This window comes from Lacerta agilis, chromosome 5, assembly GCF_009819535.1.
Source record: "Lacerta agilis isolate rLacAgi1 chromosome 5, rLacAgi1.pri, whole genome shotgun sequence".
Lineage (NCBI taxonomy): Eukaryota > Metazoa > Chordata > Lepidosauria > Squamata > Lacertidae > Lacerta > Lacerta agilis.
In genome coordinates this window covers 45,455,196-45,477,155 of record NC_046316.1, presented here as the reverse complement: position 1 = coordinate 45,477,155, position 21,960 = coordinate 45,455,196, and the positions used below count along the sequence as shown (strand labels likewise).

Below are 21,960 nucleotides of genomic sequence, written 5' to 3'. Positions count from 1 at the left end.
AGCACGATTTCTGTTCTTATCCTGAAGCAAAGTTCTTAACCTGAAGCGTTATTTCTGGGTTAGCGGAGTTTGTAACCTGAAGCGTATGTAACCTGAAGCGTATGTAACCCGAGGTACCACTGTATTTGTCTACCCAGAAGCAAACTAATCGTATTTATACCTCCTGGACTAATACATGGCTTCGAATACAGCCCATAAGATTTTGCACTTCCTTGGATTTTGCAATTCGCTTTTCAGCTTGAGAAACATGCAAAAACATCTTAAGCACGTGCAGTTTAGGATCAAATATATTCAGAAATCCATATATCCATGAGACAAATATGCATTTAAATATGAATTTGTGTATGGCTTTATTTATTTATTTTGCAGATTAATGCAGCAATGGGATGGAATAGGCTTTTGAATAATACATGCATTATTGCCATAGACTGGAAATATTACAGGGCAGTTGAATTGGTATGTTACGCATATGGCACAAGAAAAGGGGCCCATTCTTTCTTTTAATAAAGCCCACACCCCTCCAGAGAGTGAGATGAATCCACACACAAACATTGTGCGCCTTTAACACACAAGCTGTGTAAAACCAAATTAAAGCTAGGGCATCTTAGACTGATCAGAGAAAGCAATGAATGCTGTTAATTCCAAGTGATGTTAATTGTGATAGTTTTTGGAATGTGAGCTTTACTCTCTAATGTGTCATCTCCGGTTAAACTGGAAATGACACAATTAACAGGGCCACACTTCTAACTTGCAGGGCCAAACATGAAGAAGATGGTTAGCGGCCATTTGAGTATATTGTAAAAGAAAAGATTGACTTGTCAATTCTCAGTCAAGCATGCACTATTTGTCTATTTAGAAACTTTTTAGCTTGCCTTTCAGTAAAAGCAAAGTGTTCCCAATGCAAGGAATGGCAATATCAAAGAGCCATAATCCAATTAACAAAGCCATCCAATAAGCCATAAAAACAAATAAGTTTCAACTGCAGTGAAAAGCAGCAATTACAAGTCTAATTGACATATTCAGTACTCTGTCTGCTTAAACACGATCTGGTTGCTTTATTGTGTATATTGTGTCTTTAAGCAAAACAGCCTCCCACAGAGCTTGCACTAGGGATGAGTCAGGAGCAGTCAATGCGGTGCACTACAGATGATGCTGGACTACAACTCCCATTACCCCATACCATTTTCCTTGGGGCTGATGGGAGTTGGAGTCCAGAACAATGGGACGGCACTGCATTGGCTGCCCTTGGTGTAAGTTGCTGCTGAGCTACTTGAGGTGTAGAACAATGTCCCCCAACCTGGTGCCTTCCAGATGTTTTGGTTTCCAACTCCTGCCATCCCTGATCCCTAGTGCCATGGAGTGATGGGAGTGATGGGAGTGGAAGTCCAAAATAAAAGGAGGGCACCAAGCTGTGGTATCTTAGATACAGCAGATGGTACTCCTGCAAATGTCCTGAACTCAATCCACGAAGGGCTCCAAAGGGTACCAGAACTTTTAATTGGTCCCAGAAACAAACTGGCAGCCAGTGATGCTCATGCAGAATTGTACATTTCCTATAACTAAAAGGAACAATCACATTGGCTTCTGCATTCTGCACCTGCCAAATCATTTTTGAGAGAGTGTGTCATAGAAACATCTTAAATGAGGCCTTCCCCACCTTTCCCTGAAAGCCTGCTTTAACAAATCATGTGTTCCTTGAGTGCCCTCTTGTGGCTCTTTTTACTTAAGTCAAAAAAAGGTTGAAAATAGCTGGATGGTGCATGTAGGGATTGTGGAGCGTTCCTGACTAGTAAGCTGACTTCCAGGTGGGTACATGGCTACAGTGCTTTGATTTATGAAGTTGGGTGGGCATTATGAATCTTAACAGCAAAAAATTATAAAAGGATCCCATGGAGGCAACAAAAACGACACATTTACACATTATATAACTTGGTGTCCTATACTGAAGAATGCTTAGAATAATGGATAATCCAGCACAGGTCAGAATCCACGTATTATTCTTTGGTCACCATTGATTCTATGCATAACAAGCTAGAGGGAATAATCAATAAGCCAAAGTGAAAAAACAATCTTGAAAAATACTCTGGTAATAGCTCATCAATAGTCCTGCAAAGTTTCCGTTGTTTCTGTTACACCATCAAACACTGGGTAGCTTCAGTGTAAATCTGAAGTCAGAATCTGGCCACAGTCCACCACAGACTGACTAGTGCCAGGCAATTTATTGTTGTTACTTAACTTTAAATGGCCCATTGGCTTCCTACTATTTGTGGTATGCTTCAGAAGAACTCAGTTCCAAATGTTTAAATACAAAATAATGGTGAAGCAGACAGGTAGGTGAAATGGCTCTCTAATGGAATGGGCCTGCTGAGCTAATCACTTTTGCTCATATAAACATTTGATGATATAGAAGGATACATCTTTGTCTAATGCAGCAAAGAAATACTTTGGAGTAACCGCAAACAAAACTGATTTTCCTTCCAGGGTACAACTGTTGCACACTTTGTACAACATTTACATTTACATTTATGAAGATGTCTAAAGCTAATGATGGTTGTTGCTTCACATATGGCAGAGAGAAGGGCATTCCACAGGACAGGGGCAGCAGAAGAAAATGCCCATTTTCAGATCGCTGCCCTATGCTATTTCATAGGGTGCAGTGAGCCGAGAAGAATTTCCCCATATGACTGAAGTGATCTTACAGTTCTAGGCAGGGCCAGGTGGACTTTCAGGTAACCTGGTCCTGAGTTGTTCAGGGCTTTATATATTGACAATATGATTATTTTCATTTTGCCTTGAAAGGGATGTTAAATCAACATGCATAGTACTCATGGTTAGTCAAGTAATGTTGACATCCATCAGGCAGAAAATCCCACAAATGTCTCTTAACCCCCATTCTGAAATAATAATAATAATAATAATAATAATAATAATAATAATAATAATAATAATTTAAACCTCCAATGCAAACAAATTAGATGACCAACAATTTACTGCCCTTCTACCAGCTTCCTGAAGTGATTGTTTCACTCTCATTAGCCGTGCAAATCAGCTTCCTGAAGAGGCTGCCTCAATCTGCCTAATGGTAGGGTTGGACATTGTCCAGGGTTTAATGAGTGAGGCCAGTTTTCTGAGGCCTGGAAAATCTGATTTCTAGCTTGGGCATTGGGGTAGAGGTGGCTCCAGTTGTCCTGCTAGATTACCGGTATCTTCACAAATGATGTCCCCAGGCTATTGGTTCTGCTAGACCCCTTCGCAGCTTCCATTGCCATCCCTGGTAGGAACAGGTCTCAGAGGCATAGTTGTATGGTGGCTCTTGTCAGGGTATTTTCAGAAGGTACTGCTTGGGGAGATCACTTGGGGAGGTACTGCGAGATGCAGTAATGGATAGGCGCTGCCTGGCATGCTCTGGTCCATGGGGTCACGAAGAGTCGGACACGACTGAACAACAACAACAACTGCTTGGGGATTCTTCTTCCCCATGGAGTTGTGGAACACGAGCTGGGGCATTGTCACTGTACTACCCTCTTGGCTGTGATGGCACTGCTGCTTATCAGGACTAAGATGGGGGCAGGGTAGGTGGCGAGAAGGGCAGGGGAAGCACTGGGCTGGTGGGAAACTTTGGACTAGAAACTCTTGGGCAAGTCACTATCTCTCAGGCAGCCATTGTAGATATCACATTCCCTGTCCCTCTGTATGGTGTCAGTGGACATACAGGTCATGATCACACAATACTTCAAGGGCCGCCTCTTTCTATATGAACTTACCTGGAACCTGAGATCATCCTCTCAGGCACTTCTTTGTGTGCCTCCATGGGAGGTCCCAAGGTTGGCAACAGGAGAACGGGCCCTTTCTGGCTATCCATTTGTGGAATGCTTTCCCCCAGGAGGTTTGGCTGACGCCTTCATTTTACACCTTTAGGCACCAGGCGAAAAGTTGCTCTTTAACCAGGCCTTTGGCTGATTGACATCCAATGCCTTTTTAAATGTTTTGTGGAAGGGGGGGATTATTGGGTTGTCTCTGTTTATTTTTTTATTTGTGTTTTTTTATATTGTAATTTTTTCCAATCTATGTGGGAAAAAGAGATTTTAAACGAAGTGCAGACTTGCGGACTGTCACAGCTCTTTCTGGAGTCCATGACATTCTCTCATGCCAAAGCTGTGATCTCTCAAAGACTGAGGGACATTGCAAGACAAGAGGACATTGCTTGTGTGAAACCAGGGATGTTTTTGGGGGAGCAGATCTTCCGGAATTCACCAGCCCCTTACCTGGTGGAAATCCAATATGTAGAATATCGCAGACTCCTCACAGCAGCAAGATTAAACGTCCTGGAAACAGAGGTCCTGTTGGGAAGATATAAGGGAGTCCCATATGCTCTGAGGGTCTGTCCCTGTGCCTTGGGAAAGGTTGAATCAACCGAACACATTCTCCTGACCTGCCCATTTTATGTTGCTCTTAGACAGAAACTGATAGCTCCACTCTTAGGCCACCTTAGCCTGGTAGATGGAGAATGTCAGGTTTCGTTTTTGCTGAATAATTTTACTGGCACCACAACTTTTGAGGTGGCCAAATTTCTTTTTTTGGCCCTTAAACAGCGTAAGGTCAAAATCGATGGTATCGATATGGGTTTTTATGTATAATTTACTTTTACTGTATGTTTTAGTGTAAACCCCTCTGAGTTGTCTCAGGTTTTTAAAATTTGTATGGATGATTGTGTTCTGACTGACGGTCGAATAAATTGTTATTGATTTATATTGTAATTTTGTATTATAAACAGCCCTGAGATCTACGGGTATAAGGCGGTATACAAATTGAATAAATAATAATAATAATATGGGTTGGTCTTAAAGGTCGTTAGTTTTAAGCCTTTGTGTCAAAAGCAGGCATATTTCTCTCTTCAGATTGTTAACCTGCATTGGGAATGAATCCTGCATCAAGAGTTGGGGGTGTTCTTGCTATTATTTAAATCCACAAGCACAAACTTGTTCCCTAAGCACCATCAATGCTTGGCAGGTGCTGTAGAGCAGAAATGTGACCCGAGTATGAAGATAGGATTGTGTGCAATTTCAGGATGAAGTAATGGCATCCCCCTGTTAAGTATAATAGTGGCACAAAACCACCATTCCCATTTGGCTCTTTTAAATGCTACTACAAAACTTGGCATAGTGGGATATGCCCTTGATACTCTAAATGGCATTCCTCAATAAGGCCCATCAATAATTTACCTAAGAGCAATATTTGTAGAAGCATTAAATTAAACAAAGGTGCCACGGGGCATTTAAAGATCCTCTTCTGCCAGGTTAAATAGGAAGAAGGAGAAAGAAGTAGGTGGATGCTGCATTCCTCCTCAAAGAAAGATTTCCCTGATTAAGCCAGTATCTCAGTGGCTAACATTAACTGTACCCCATACTGCGCAACTGTCCCATTTTAAGGAAGACACCCCGGATTTACAGAAACTACCCTGGCTTCTGATCCCAACACCAGATGTCTTGTTTGGGCTGTGCCAGAGTACAGGACCAAAAGACACATATTTTTTGGTTCCATGCTGTGGAGCAAGTTGGTTGGCTCACACCAGAATGTGGGACCAAAAGATGGAACCTTCTTCTTCTTCTTCTTCTTCTTCTTCTTCTTCTTCTTCTTCTTCTTCTTCTTCTTCTTCTTCTTCTTCTTCTTCTTCTTCTTCTTCTTCTTCTTCTTCTTTCTGGAAGCAGTGTGTCTTCTGGAAGTGTAGTGCCATTTTCTGGAAGTATGTTGGCTTTCATTTAGATTTCTAAGGCAGGAAAGCAAATTAGTCTCCCCCCCCTTAGTCATTTGGAGACTCTTGCCCTGTTCATTGCTGCTACCCAGCAAATCTTTCCAGTGAAAGAGAGTGAGAAAGAAATAGAGATTTTGAAATAGAAGAAGCAATGATGTTTCACTTTTTCTGCATGTGCTGCAAAACTATAGGTTTTAAATAATTCTTACTTAATGGTGTAATCCTTTATTCTCAATTGCATTGTTTGCTAAAAGGAAGCAAAGGATGCAATCTTGCACATGTGTGCTTGGGAACAAGACCCATTTGAGTTCGGTGGGACTTACTTGTGAGTAGACGCGCATAGGCTCTTCCTGTCAATTAAAGACAAGTACCTTGGGTCCAGTCTAGTACAAATGCTCATACATCTCACCCAATAACTTATAAAGTGCAACATCTAACCTTCAAAAATGCTTTGGACAATTACCTTGTCAATTGTCTTCTCTACAAATTTATCCAAAAGAGAGAGAGAAAGCAGATTCATGCTATTACCAGTTGAGCTTGAGATTCCTTCTGCCTTCAATGTGATGTGCTTAGAGCAAGGGTCAGCAACCTTTTTCAGCCATGGGTGCGGTCCACCATCCCTCATACCACATGGTGGGCCGGACTGTATTTTGGAAAAAAATATGAACAAATTCCTGTGCCCCACAAATAACCCAGAAATGCATTTTAAATAAAAGCACACATTCTCCTCATGTAAAAACACGCTGATTCCTGGACCGTCCGTGGGCCGGATTTAGAAGGCGATTGGGCTGGATCTGGCCCACGGGCCTTAGGTTGCCTACCCCTGGCTTAGAGCAATCAAAAACAGATTCTTAACCCAGTCAACTCTTCAATACAACTCATTGTTTATTGCTGAATAATTTTAGTATAAAACTCACTGTATCAATAGAATAAGGTTTTGTTTTTGTTTTGTTTTTTAAAAGAAAAGAATCTAAATTGTTCAAATGCAACCAGCACAAACACATAAAAAATAATTTCCTTTTATTTTCTGGTGTTGTCTAGATCTTGAGAATGGTATATTTCAGTCCTAAACACACTTATATCCCTGTAGAACATATTCCAAAGTAAGCAGGTATAGTATTTAAGACCACAAAACAAAGTCAGGTTTAGGATTGTAGCTTATCTTGATGAGATATAATAATAATAATAAGAATAATAATAATAATAATAATAATAATAATAATAATAATAATAATAATAATAAATTTATACCCCGCCCATCTGGCTGGGTTTCCCAGCCACTCTGGGCAGCTCCCAACAGAATTATATTATATCTAAATGTAAAAGGTTTTCCTTTATGATAACACAAACACAGTGAGCTTCTTTACTCCATAAAATGCACATCTATTGTTAGTCTAACAACATTCAGCTCCTCCATTTAAGCATTTACAGATGACTTGGTTCAGACATCCATTTAGATGAATATTTATTAAAGGTAACTGAAAGACACCTTTGGCTGTTTCCCCCTGTTCATTATTTTTCCAGCTCTATAAGAAGTCTAGTTAATTTATATTCAGGATGTAAAGCATAATTCATCACACATAAAAACTGTTCGGGAAAGCATGAATTGTAATTTAAAGGTATTGTGAGATATATAAAAAAGGTCATACTTCTGGGTCAAGTCCTATTTATATCTGTATTATTTAAAAAACTAATATAATTGAACAGAGGCCACAAAAGAGGTTAAAAAAAGGAATATAATTTCATGGTCATAAACCAGCGTTGGGCTATGTGAGCTCAAGACCATTGATTTTAGAGTAACGTTAATGGGCATGTGTTGGCTTTTGGTCATTTGGAATGCCTTGAAAAGCTACTATCCTGGCCCAGCAATGCCTAATGGAAGATACAATAACCCATCTATTAATATTTCAAGAGAGCAGCAGGCAAGGAAGATCAAAATAAGAGATGAAAATCAATGTCCATATAAATGAAATGCTGTTGTTTGGTTATTGGCTATGGCTCTGTCACATCTAACCATATGGTTTCAGGTTGTACCATCTGCCCTTATGGTAACACATAATCTTCACCATAATAGTCTTATATTGTAAGGTGTGAGCCTGGGATAATGGCTCCAAAGATGAAATGGACAAATAACCTGACAATATTGATTTATGTACCCAGATTTGTCTTAGCATTAATATCTGGTCATTGTGACCACAGGAACCCCAAAACATGGAGATAGTGAGTTGCATCAAAGCAACAGCTAATCAGAGATTGTCCAAATGGTGCATCAGTTTAGATTGTATACAAGTTGAACCTGCAACAAAACAGTGATGCCCAGAGTGGTCCTGTCCACATTTCTATCCACTCCAGTTCATTGCCCTTGCCCTGCCCAGTTTCTCATTTTCCTCCCAACAAACTATTGAAATTTGTTTATTATGAATGCGTTTGCCTCACCACCACCTATCTCCTCCCTTTCTATGTCCTGGCAAGCAGCAGCAGCAGCGGCATGACTGACAGGAGGACAGGCACATGGTGCCACCCTACCATGCTATCTGCCACTGCTTCTGCTCTTGATCTCCAAGTCCTGTCAACCTGCCCACTCATTTCAGTGATCTTGAGGATGGGGGATTCATGCAGCCGTTCTTGTTTAATGGAATGCCTCGAGTACATTGTGGCATGTAGCAGCAATCATTGCCCCTTTCCTTTTACTCCTTCCCCCAATGAATCACTTAGTGATGGGAAGGAAGGGAAGACGTATAGAATATGTATAAATTATATGGACTTGAAATCTGAGCATTTAATGCTTGGAAGTACAGCAGTTGACTATAATGGAACACCTAAACAACAGCTCATTGATAAAATAATGCAGGGAGAGTTGTTATGGATTATCTAAAAGCCTTTCAGTATCCAAAGAAAGAGCTTTCTAATTTGAACTACTGTGATCCAAGAAAATTAGAAGAACTGCCTGCATTCTAATTTGCACTTATCTGACGGAATAATTGAATTAGGCTTGTCCGCAGTAATCCTCCTCCCCCTATTTCCACAGAATATTTTCATAGCACAACATCTCTGTGTTAGCAAATGAAACAGACTTTTGAAAATGTGTTGGGCTTTACCTTTTATTAGTGTACAGACCTGAACATGGGGAAGGAGTGCACAGATACCCAGTTTCTTGTTCCATGTAGACTGGACCATGCTCAGGAATGGGTCAGGTAGTCTGTGCCCAGTCAGAATGCTACTCAAAATCTTCTTATCCCAACATCAGGATGCTTTCAGGAGCAGATTGAACAGTGTCCTAGCAAAAAAACAAAAAACAAAACAAAAACTTATCAGAGATACAACAACACATAGCAAATAGTCACAGGCAGCAGTGGCGTAGGAAGGTGGGGGCGATGGGGCAGGGCACCCCGGGTTCCACTGGGGGGGGGACACTTGGCATGCTCCACAACGCCCAAGCTGAGCCCCACCGCCTGGTAAAACCCCGAGCAAGTTACGGAACAAGGCAGCCTCGCCCCGCAGCCCGCTTGTAAACCTGCTTGGTGGCCTGTGAGCAAGCCGTGGAGCAAGGCCACCCCACCCCGCAGCCCGTCCGCCACCGGCGTGCGCTGCTCTGTAGCACGCATGCGCAGCATCATGACACATGTGTCATGACGCAAACCATGCCCCCAGGTGCTGCCAGGTTTGCTGCCCTGGGTGGCCAAGCGGCTTCCTCCGCCACTGATTGGCAACCTGGTTTGAGAGAAATGAGTAGAATTCCCAGGCCTAGGAACTGAATGTGGTCTTTCAGGCCTCTTCCCAAGTGTCACACTCTCATCCCCAGACACAACAACAGTGGCTCTTAGTTGAGAATAAGAAAGGGATCTTTATTTCAGCTAAAAATGTTACAGGCTCAGCAGCAAGCACAGGGCCCAGAAGTTGGGATCCCAAGGTAACACATACAGAACTGAGCAGAAGCAGTGCAGATGTCTCAACAATTTCCCCTCCCCTCCCACCAAGCTTTTAAATATGAATCAGGGTGAGCTCACTTGCAAGACTCTCTCACTTACGTGACCATTCGAAGTCATGCTGTGTCTGGGCTAGTGCATCTGATCCAGTCCACAGAGGCAGCACTTGGTTACTGGCAACAAGACTGTGTCATGCTAACTCTGACTCCTGCTTCTCCTCCACCTCCTCCACCTGCTCAGCCCCTCCCGTTGGATGGAGTGTATCCAAATTGTCCAGTACCTTGCTGCAAACACTCCATTTGGGGTTTTTTATTTTGCCTACTCTTGGTGGGAGACTGTCTGGAGGAATCTTCTTGTCCACTTGGGTATAGCTTGGGGCTCCACCACAGCAGAGCCCCCCAACTCATTCTCTTCTCTACTCAATAACCCACCCTTCCAGAACACATTTTAAAAGGGCAATCAGCCAAAGGCCAGGTTAAAGAGGAATGTTTTCACTTGGCACCTAAAGGTGTATAATGAAGGCACTCAAGGCATTCTAATCTGTATATATACACAGGATACTGACCTACAACACAGTCCTAATCATGTCTACTACTTGAATTCAATGGGGCTTATTTCCAGGTTACTGGGGTTGTTGTTGTTGTTGTTGTTGTTGTTGTTGTTGTTGTTAGAACTGCAGTCTTGGTGCAGCAAACACCCAGAAAGCCAGGATGAAGGGGTGGGAGGAATAGCAAAGCAGAGTGATATTTTGAATTCCCTGGGAAATAGACATTAATCCATACAATGGCAGAAGCACAGTAGATACTACATCTTCACTCCTTGGGGACACCCCCTGATCATATTCTGATCCATTATCTGCACCCATTATCTATACTCTGCAGTTTGCTTTCTCTTACTGGAAATTTCATTTCAGTTGTTGCCAGAGGGCAGGTCGCAGGAAGTTATACTGCACAGTACCCAAACAATCCCCTCCTTTCAAATATCACGTAACTGTTGGAGAGGCTGTACTGTAGCTTGTCATCTGCATGCATTATAGCTCTGGTGGAAATCAATAGCCATTCTGCACAATGTATTAACATCTGACAGACAGATATTTCTCAGACATGATTGGTTGCAAGCTCTTTCCAGGCTCCTTTGGGTATTGTGAGGATAACTCCAGTTATAATATCAAGAGCGCTTTAAGCATGGAACAGAAACAGTGTATTCTATTCCTCTTAAGCGGAAGAGGTTTCGCAGGAGTGCCGAAGCCTTCTTGAGTCTGCTTTTGCCGAGACAAAGTTTTGAGAAGATGAAGACAGAACCATCGCCTTCCCAGACAGAGAAAAAGTCCTGCAACCAAGTGTTTTGGACAGTCTTCCCTCATGTCTGCTTCATTTGTTCCTTAGTGATCTACGCATTGCTGGGTGCTCTCATGTTTTCTCACGTTGAAGGCAACAGAGAAAGCAATGAAACAGAAGCATATCAGACTTTTATGCGACAGCTTTGGAATCTGTCAAAGAATTCATCAGGTATGTGCACAGGTAGCATTGGCAGAGATGTATTAACCCGAGTTTATTTCACAGAATAGATGTCAATTCTCTTGTCCTTTTGAATGTCTGAATATATTTGAGCACCTGTGACTCTGCAATATGCTGTGTTGGGTGGTTTGTTTGTTTTTTGCTTGTTTTAATGTGAAAGGATTTCTCCCAGTTTCCGAACATCATACTTAACTCTGGTTTATGAAAACAGCTGCTGCTTAGGTCTTCTTCCCCATTTTATGACTTCACTGTTGTGTAGATCTTTCTCACTCTGCAATCTTGGTCATGGGTTGTGGGGCACTGCCCATGAATGGACATTTTGGTGTGAAACAGATTCCTTGGTTCCAGTAAAGCAGTTCATCATTTTGAGGCTTTCTTTCACACCAATCACTGTACCTGTACTGTACAGGATGTACTGTGCCTGCCCTACAATGCTACAATCCTAAATACATGTTTTGTACAAATCCTAAGAAGCACTAAGTCCTTTTTGAGGAATTTTAAGAAAGAATGGATTTGGAACAATGGTGATAATTTATTGAAAAAAATATTTAAGATCCAAATTTTTCAGGAACATTTTGTTAAAATTATGCTTTAAATTCAATCTCAGGTTTAATTTTATGATGTTTTCTTTATTCTATCACCCCTCAGTATTTTCTCCATGCCTTCACTCAGTGCTATGGAAACCATGTAAAAGCACATGATTGTGTCCCCAAGCAGGTGCTGTTTGCATTTATTTCAACACCAGCTAGAGTGGAAACCCCCACTCCACCCAAGAATTAGGGGAGAACAGCTGCCAGATCATAAGCACCCCCCCAGTCCAATCATTACTTTCCTCTCCATGGAATGATGCACTGGAAGAGAGGCGTGTGTGCACTCATTTTAAAAAAGCTAAACCTCAATAAAAGCCAGCCAGCCAGCCAGTCAGTGCTGAATAACCCAATGGTCCATAACCCTTACTTATTGTCCATCACCCAGGACCATAATTTTCAGTTTATTTAATACTAAATCTCACTTTCTTATGAACAGGAAATGAGATCTCCTTTGATGAGTTCAAGGAAGAAGCACGTAAGCTGATTGAAACAATTGAATGGGAATGGTTTGGTGACCCTAAAAAGAAATGGTCCTTCCTGGGCTCTCTCTTTTTCTGCTGCACTGTGTTCACAACAGTGGGTAAGTATGGCTTTCCAAAAGTATTTTGCACTTGACTTGTTAAGATAATTGAGCTCATCAGCATGTCTGCAAGAAATAAATAAATCCCGATGGGGACCTATAGCGTCTTCAGCAACAGCATATGCCACCAGAATCCCAAAGTTACCTCCATTACACCATGAATATAGGCATTTGAGGGTGAATGTCAGTGTCCATGTACATAGGAGTAACTCTCGTTGAACTCAGAGAGATTACTTCCAAATACACACACACACACACACAAACACACACACAGGGGTTATGGTTACAAAGCTACAATCCTATGCTCATTTATCAGACAGGAAGTCACATTGGATACAGTGGGATTTACTTCTGAGAAAACGTGATTGTACTGCAAGTTACATCAAGGACCTCTCATAAAGTTTTTATGTACAACGTGAAGGTACTTCTTCAGTGTTATAAAAATAGCTGAAACAAACAAGTAAGTTAAGTCATCATTGGCTGCAGAAACTTCCCATAGAAAGATGGGGTAAAGCTTCCAGGATTATTCCCGATGATGTCATTGGGGCAGCCATATAAGGGAGTACAGGATGTGTGGCTCATGAGGGTCCCCCAGGCACACCAAATCTAGAAATCCTCTTACATTTCTGTTTGAAAAAAGTTTAAAGTTATTGATGTTAAAAAAATAATATTTGCAATATTTTAATATAACTTTATTATGTCAGTTAGTATTATGTGTAAATGTGTGTCTCTAATTTATATACATTCTGAAGATTTGTGCTTCATATTTTAATTCCCAATCAAATCACATCACATCAAATCTTTACTAATCTTGTCCATGAACAACATTTAGAGAACAGGATAAAACACACATAAAACATATTTGCTTCATATTTAATTATATTCCAACAGAAGATCAATAATAATAATAATAATAATAATAATAATAATAAGGCAATAAAATATCAATCATAAAAACTTCCCTAAACAGAGCTGCCTTCAGATGTCTTCTAAAATTCAGGTAGTTGTTTATTTCCTTAATATCCAATGGGAGGGCATTCCACAGGGCGGGCGCCACTACCGAGAAGGCCCTCTGCCTGGTTCCTTGTAACCTCCCTTCTCGCAGTGAGGGAACCGCCAGAAGGCCCTCAGAGCTGGATCTCAGTGTCCAGCTAGAACGATGGAGGTGGAAATGTTCCTTAGTATTAATTTTGTTGGCCTCCATCTATCTCAAGAGACAATGGAGTGTGCCTGTGGGGGCACACGCAAGTCAAACTGCCGTGCTAGCAGCACTGAAGTGACTCCCCTGGGGCGCAAACCAGGGCAGTGTGTATGGAGGTCCAGGGCTGCCAAGATGACAAGACAAGATGTTTGGCACAAGCATTGCTGCAGGAGTTGCCGGAAGGAGGTGTACAAGATGCCATCCAACTGTCTTAGGGACTCCACTCAGGATTTGTGTAGGGTTTAGTCCTTAGCCTTTTCTTCTCTCAAAGATATCCCACAAGGCAGCAGAAGTTTAGGATCAGAGTTTCCCTTCTCCTAGGTGGGCTGCCTTCCCAGGTTGATGAGCCCCATATGCCCCTCACTTCCCTCTACTGCATGTGCAGAAACCCCCTTCTTCACCGTTGGACCCACTACTGGTCTTGTCCACTCAATCTGGCAGCGCCTGTCTTCACGTGCAGGAGAAGTCCCTAACTCACCAAGGGTTTGAGACCCATTGGCTACCCTCACCTGGTTTAGCCAGCCAGTTGAAGGTCATTCCTGGGGTATGGCTGCTGTCACGTGCTGACAGCTTCTAAGGTGAGAGCTGAGTGCAGGGTGGGGACCAAAGTGGACAAACTACCCCAGAAGGAGAACCACGTGTCCCCCACCGCAGGTACTACCCCTCCCTTAACACCCCATACACCCCTCATATTTAATTAAGCTGCTAATAATAATATTTCATCTCCTGTCAGAATATACTGGTATATAATCAAATTAAATTGGACGCTCCTCCTCCAGAAAAAAAAACATTTTTTTCTCAGTGAAATATGATTGCCACTACCTCAAACCAGGAAGAGGAAACCAGGTCAGGAGGACACTAGTCTCAAACCGCCATAGTGCATAATGTATAAATGATTATTTGTTTTCAGTGTCAGAGCATTGATGCCTCTCTTAGTGCTTAGGCTATGTGCACTATGTATATTCCTGCGATGCATGCACAAGAGATAGATTCTCTACCCCTGTATGCACAGATAGCCTGTATGGTATAGTGCTTAGAGTACTGGACTAAGACCTGGCAGACTGGAGTTCAAATCCCCACTCAGCCATGAAGCTCACTGTATCACTACCTCTCCACCTAACCTACTTCACAGGGTTGTTGTGAGGATAAATGGGGAGGAAGAGGAAACATGTATGCCGCCTTGAGCTTCCTGGAGGAAAGGTGGGGTATAAATGTAATAAATAAATGAATGAATGAATCTTCAGGTCATCAGTTTGTATACCCCAGTTTGTTTCCTGAGATTGAGGTAAAGACAATAACTTATATGGGCCACTTCAATGAACATATTATGTGGGCAACTAATGATGTTCAAGGAGCAAGAAAAAGCACACTTGGAGTTCCCTTAGCAAGGAGCAAAGCTAGTTTTTAACATTTGCATTTTCCTTCCAGTGTAGTACATCATATGGGGAAAGGTGAGCTTTGGTGAATCTAGTCTTCTACTGCTAGCTAAGTCATTTAAGATGACTGTTTCAAGAAAGTATCATCTAAGTAACATATGCCTACCAAAAGATTCACAGTAATAGGGACCTAATTCATTTGTGGCTGACAAATGCCACATTGCTATTTTTAGTAATTGAATTTATAGTAAAATAAGCAGCAGGGTAAATCCAAAAGTTATCTCATAACAGAAATATGAATACATGACATTTTTAAACAAAAATAAAATACAAATATTAGTATTGATGTCATTTGATCATTTTCAAAAGTTAAGACGCGATCGACACCGTTCTGCATTCTCTCCCCCCCTCCTCACTTTGTGGCTGCTTGCTATACATTGGCAACCTATTTCTTGATTGGGAGCACTTTGGAACTACCCCAACATTTTGCAATTATCATTTTTGCTATCGTCAACAATTCTGACATTACAAGACAGTGCATGTTTGATTCATAGTCACTTATGAATCCAGGCAATAAGGATTTGGGAGTTAATGGCCAATTATAGTTTGTCATTGATTTCTGTTAAAAATTCTTTTCCAGACTGTTTAGACAACAGTTTGGGAAAGAGGGGATGTTCACTGAGACCTTTCATGAGCATCAGAGGAGTTACCATCTCAGCCTAGCCTAGACTGCTGTGAGGATTAAAATGGACCATAAGGCATTTTATTTTTGACACCATACATTGCAATCCAGCAACAGCATTCCAAATGAGATGGGCTGAATCAGTTTAACAGATGGCCCACAGCAGTCATTGAGGCTGCAACCCTCAATGCACTTGCTAGGGTAGAGCATGGCAGGTGTGTCTGGATCTTATGGCCTTCAGGTTGCAGAAAGCTTTTGAGTTTAGGCTATTGGATCAGATGTCTGTCAAGAGCCATCTGTCCCCATCCCCCTGTGCAGGCAGAAGAGTGGAAGAGAGAGAAGAAAGACGAGGAGGGAGGGGGGTTAGGTCCACTTTTAGCTCTGGTCATGCCAATTTCTGGCATTCAGCCCACCATAGCTTACTCTCAAAGACAGACGAAAGGTTGACCATCCTTGCACTAAGGAATAAGCCTCATTAAACTTAGTGAGATTTGCTTCTGTAACCATGCAAATGGAGTTTGTAGTGATGCAAGTAATTCATGCAGAGTGACCTTACCCATTCTGACTCCCCCATGCTGTAGCCTCACAGTTAGAAAAGCCGTAGAAATGTTTCTATAACTAAAGTATCAAAAAGTTGATTGTAAAAAAAAATACTTCCAGTGAAATACTAGTTTTCAAATCCTGTTAGGGGGAAATTGATAAATGAACAAATAAAGGAATCCAGTTTGAATATGACATTCTTAGCAGCTGCAGCAAAGTACATTTGTATTAACCTAGAATAAAAAAATCATTATAAAAATTTCATATGTTGGGTATTTGCCACCTTATATGTTGAACAGAATAAATAACATTGACTATTAAAATTACTGGAAACGTACAGGTGTTGTGAATGAGGCAGAAAAATAAGAATCTATCTTGCAGGGAAAGAAAACTTCCAAGAAATGTGAAGATATTTTAGTACAGCAGGTTTTCAACATTATCTTAAAGCAGCAAACATATAAAAGAATATTTGTCCAGCTGTAGACTTACACTGGAGATTTCATACTATCATAAAGCTGGAAAGAATAATAACAACAAAATAGTTCCCTGCTCCAAAAGAAGGCTTATCCCTCCACCAGTTCTCTTCCCCTTCCTGTTCCAATCCATATACACAATCCAGACTGTCCTGGCTCATGAACTAGAAGGTGCCTGTAAGGCAAATACCTCTGGATTCAGGAAGTCAAGCCAAGCCAGCAAAATCATGAAAGCAACGTCAATCTATTTGCTGAGGTTTTTTGTTTTGTTTTGTTTTGTTTATTTGAGATAGGAAAGGAGGACACACTCTCTGTTGCCTGTAACCTCAGGCAGAATTTGTTAGTATTTGGGTGGACTGTATTGTTAAAGTATTTTACAAATAACAACCCCACCCCACCCCCCAAAAAAATCCCAGAGTCTGGGCTTAAGCCTTTTCGATTACTATCATTAAGAGATAAAAAGAAAAAGAAAGAAAAAACCCACTCCATACATTTAAATTATAGCAATTAACTTCCTCCTCTAGCCAATCCCTGAAGTCTACATTATTAGTTGCTTCCAGGTGTGAAAGTAAGGAGGGAAAGGCATTCCAAGCTTCAAGGCCACACATCATGTTGACTGTAGAGTTGAGAATGGAATCTATAGACTGTAGGGACGCTTAGTAGCAAGAATGCATGCAGTATTTGGGACGTATTTCTATAACAACTTTTCTGGGAGTAAGTCCTACTGAACTCAGTGCGACATGCTTTTGGGTAGATACCAATAAGATGTGCTGTTAAACCTTTGGTTTGCTAACAACTCTTGATGAACTAAGTAGCATACGTAGTGACAGATCTCCTCATAAACTACTATCTTCATATTGGACTTTGTATGCAATGTGGAATCACTGTGCCCCCCAACCCGATTTTCTATTAGTTCTTAGGAGGAAAGGATTCTGATCATAACATAATCATAACATATAGGAATGTTATTAATGCAAGTTGACATTATGTGAGTTGTTGACACTTTGCCCTTTGTTGCTAGATCTTTAAGGGAGAGTGAGGCAGCTGCCTCAGGCAACAGATACTAAAAAGAAGGGAGCAGGCAGAACCTTGTAGCTTGCTGTCGTCAGATGGGGTGGATAATTTTATCCCATTGCCAGATGTAAGAGTCAAGTACAGTGTGGTGTAGTGGTTAAGAGCAGTAGACTCATAATCTGGGGAACCAGGTTCGCGTCTCCGCTCCTCCACATGCAGCTGCTGGGTGACCTTGGGCTAGTCACACTTCTTTGAAGTCTCTCAGCCCCACTCACCTCACAGAGTGTTTGTTGTGGGGGAGGAAGGGAAAGGAGAATGTTAGCCGCTTTGAGACTCCTTCGGGTAGTGATGAAGCGGGATATCAAGTCCAAACTCTTCCTCTTCTTCTTCTACCTCTAGATGCGAACAGGATCTGTTCTGGAGCCCCGTTCGCATCCTGAGCAGTCCGCAACCCGCAGCACCGCTTCTGCGCACGCGCGGGTCGCAATTTGGCGCGTCTGCACATGCGCGTGATGTCATTTGACATGTCTGCGCATGCATGACCCACTGAACCCAGAAGTAATCCATTCCGTTGCTTCCGGGTTCGGCGCGTTCGTAACCCATGCCGTTCGCAACCTGCAGCGAATGCAACACGAGGTACAACTGTACAAGTTTGATCAACTTCTGTGCATGGAATGGGAGAAGTGTCATCTTTCCCTTTGCCTCAGGCAGCAAAATGTCTTGGGCTGGCCCTGTGTTGTATTCAACCAGTGTATTACAATGAGATGAAGTTGAGGTATGCTAACATCTTGCTAAATCACCTACCAGCACTTAAAAAAAGAAAAATTAACCAAGGATTAGCAATAGTCAACCTTTAGTTGAGCAAAACATACCCAAGTTATATACTGGAAGAATGTTGTTATTTGCACACAAGCATGAAGAAACTAAGGATAAACTCTACAAAAGGTGACAACCTTTCCCAAAGAATTTTAAAAATGCACAAAAGGGGACATAAATAAACCATTTTGTCTTGCATTGTAGGTAGGAAAACTAAGTTCTGCATACTATTTGTCACATACAATGGAAATACATGAATGTAGTAGAGCTGTCTGTTTTTAGACTTCATGTTCTGGGTGGCAGGGAAGCAATATTGGATAAAGGGAAGAAATTCTTTGCATATTTCCTCAGCTTGGATTTAATTGACATACCAGTGAAAAAACAAATCAAATGGAATTTAAATTGTGCTTCTCTAATTCTGTTTGGTTTCAGGTTATGGTCATACCTACCCTGTGACAAGACCCGGGAAATACTTGTGTATGCTGTATGCATTATTTGGCATCCCTCTAATGTTCTTAGTTCTCACTGATATGGGAGACATCCTCTCATCTATATTATCCACATCTTACAATAAAGGGAGACAACTACAGTCAAAAATATTAGCCAGACTTTCTCTTGCATCCTGCTGGAAGAAGAAGAGAGGCTCAAAATCTGGATCATTAGCACTCAGGCAAACCAAAGTAGTCATTCATGAACCTTTAAATATCAAAGAAGTGCTAAGACATCATTCTTCACTGAAAATAAAACCTGGGCAAAGAAATGTTGAAATATTTGAACAACTTATTGCCAGGGAGAACCAGTTCCTTGCACCACCAAGATCTGGCAAATTTGAACGATGGAGTTCATGCCCTGAACTAGATTCAGGGACAATGATGAACCACATGATTGACAATATTGACAATATAGGGAAAAGAGTAGAAAAGCTGGATGTGCCATTTTGGTTGATGATGCTCATTGTCTTTGTGTACATTTCCTGTGCTGCCGCCATCCTTCCGCGTTGGGAAAGCCGTTTGAATTTCGAAGGCGCTTTCTATTTCTGCTTCATCACCTTAACAACAATTGGCTTTGGTGACGTTGCTCTGGAACACCCCAACTTCTTTTTGTTTTTGTCATTTTATATTGTGGTCGGCATGGAAATCGTCATCATCGCTTTCAAGCTGGGACAAGACAGGCTTATTTCTCTGTACAAAAAGTTGATCTGCTGCATTGGACGGAAAAATACCCCACCAAAAATGGTATGAAGAATGTCCATCTAACTAAAAGGAGAGGCAGTAACATCAGTTCCAAACTCATGTTGATGAGCAGCTGCTGCAGGCTATTGCAAATGCTTTTGTTTTTCCATCTTTGATTCAGTAATGGAAAATCACGATGGGTGATTATTTTCATTGACAGTGGGATCTGCTGTTAACTAGTGGAATGATTATGTAGCAGCTGAACACAAATGATAGTGGGGGCATTCCTCCCCTTTAAGGAGTAAAACTGATGGAACAAAACTATTATTTGGAACACTAGGTAATATAGAAGGTGCCTCGCTGTTAAATATGAATATTTACAATTGTGTGGACATATCCACCATTTGTTTCCCCTCCCCTCCATTGGCAATGACAGTGGTTAGCTAGAATAATTGATAATAACAATGAAATATTTACAATTTTAATATACCACATCTTACTGGAATTGGTTCCATGTAAGTTTACACAATTGAAATAACAAAATAAAACAGACAATTGGTAAGATTTCAAAATGCTTAAAATTTAAAAGCCTGGGATAATAAAAAGGGGGTTGTTTGGCACCTAAAATATGATGGTGATTGATTAATTAATAAATAAAGCTATATAACACTTGGTGCAAAAAAGGCTCCAATGTGGTTTACAGGTATATAAAAAAAATACAGAATCATAGAAATATAGGCATCCAAAATTAAAATGTGCAATAAAACAATTTCATTAAAATATAGACAATTGAATCTGCAATTAAGGGGTCATCCATAACAGCAGGAACTCCTTGATGGACATTGGCGGATGAAGAGGTTCCTGTGGAAGCTGGTTTTCTCTCAGCTGTCCCTGATCTAAGCATGGCAAATGGCTTTGAAAACCACTGAGAAGAAATCCAGAAGAACCTACCATGTTACATTCCCTCTGTCTCTCCTAGAGATGGTTATCAACCAGGGTAACCAAGGCAGTTTCAGATGGCAACATTACTTCCATGTGAACTTCCTGGGGGATGCAATTCCATGAATGGGGCACCATGGCTGAGAGAGCTTCCTCTCCAGTTATCACTCACTTCACTGATGTCACCCAGGTCATTTTTTTTTTTTGTCTCATCTGAACCAGGAGTGGCTGTATAAGCTCTGGGCTGGATCCTCTGGTGGGCTGGATGAAGGCTAGGAAACTGAGTGAATCCTGGCAAAACAGAGCTTCTGTGGGCAAGTGGTTTCTGTGGTCAGAAGATAGGCCAGCTGTCTGTTCTGGAAGGGTTGCATGACCTTTGAAAGTGCAGGCATGCAGACTGGGGGATGTTCCTACAGGTGTCTGTCACTGGAAACTCAGGTATCTTCCTAGGCTTGAAAAATCTGCCAATAAGCCAATATGGTACTGGGTCAAATCTCTTCTTCTTCTTTCTTTGGCAATCACTCATAGCCGAATATGGTCTTAACAGTGTGTCCGTAAGTAACTGTGGAGGCCAATTCTGGACTCACAGGTCAAATTTAAGGTGCTGCTGTTAGTATGTATATAAAGCCTTAAACAATTTGAAGCCACTGCCAGGCAAGGCCATCCCCTGAATGGTCGGCAGTAGGAAAGTGGACAATCTGAGGGCAATCTGAGGTTGGTGGGCCAGTTGCCCATTTGCCCTAACAGACAAACCTCTACCAGTAGCAGCACTGATGTTATGGAACTCCCTGCCAAAGAAGATCAAGCAAGCTCCATCTCTATTAACTTATAAGCAAATATCTTTTGTTTAATCAAGCTTTCCTGAAATGTGACTAGTTTTGTATTCTTAGTTACTTGACTGACAGTATAGTATTCACGTTTGAATTTTATATTGTTTCATGTAACTTTTTGTATCATTCAGCACTTAGGTGGGACTTTCCTTTTGAAATTTGCTAAAGAAAATAAAGAACAACAGGAAAGAACCTTAGCTAATGATCTGAGAGTGCAAGCAGGAAGGCACTCCTGCAAGTCCCGGGATCCTAAGCTGTTTAGGCTTTAAAAGTCAATGCTAGCACTTTGAGTGGGCATAGAAGTGGGCAGCCGGCCAGTTGAGCTCTTTTAATGATATATGACCTGAATAGGCTGTGCCAGTTAAAATCCTGGCAGCTGTAGCAGCTCAAGCTTCCAAACTGCTGTCTTCAAAGGCAGCCCCAGATAGAACACATTATAGGAATCCAATTGGGAGGTTATCAGGGCATGGGCAACTATGGCCAGACTAGCCTTGTGCAGGAGAAGCCACAGATAATAAACCAACCAAGGCTAATGAAAAGCACCATGACAGC

The 21,960-nt window shown here is 41.5% G+C and overlaps 1 protein-coding gene across 1 annotated transcript; it reads left to right on the top strand.

Annotated features, from left to right (window-relative positions):
- The first annotated feature begins 10,995 nt into the window (after nucleotides 1-10,995).
- On the top strand, nucleotides 10,996-20,034 carry KCNK18 (potassium two pore domain channel subfamily K member 18). Its single transcript, XM_033148102.1, has 3 exons — nucleotides 10,996-11,186; nucleotides 12,222-12,365; nucleotides 18,900-20,034. The coding sequence occupies exons 1-3, from the start codon at nucleotides 11,090-11,092 to the stop codon at nucleotides 19,706-19,708; spliced, it is 1,050 nt and encodes a 349-aa protein (XP_033003993.1). The 5' UTR covers nucleotides 10,996-11,089; the 3' UTR covers nucleotides 19,709-20,034.
- The last annotated feature ends 1,926 nt before the right edge of the window (nucleotides 20,035-21,960 follow it).

Bases quoted from the DNA above. Each gene is read 5' to 3' on its own strand.
- KCNK18 (XM_033148102.1), top strand. From the start codon at position 11,090: ATGTTTTCTCACGTTGAAGGCAACAGAGAAAGCAATGAAACAGAAGCA. The intron at 11,187-12,221 runs GTATGTGCACAG...TCTTATGAACAG, and splicing joins TCTGTCAAAGAATTCATCAG to GAAATGAGATCTCCTTTGAT. The intron at 12,366-18,899 runs GTAAGTATGGCT...GTTTGGTTTCAG, and splicing joins CACTGTGTTCACAACAGTGG to GTTATGGTCATACCTACCCT.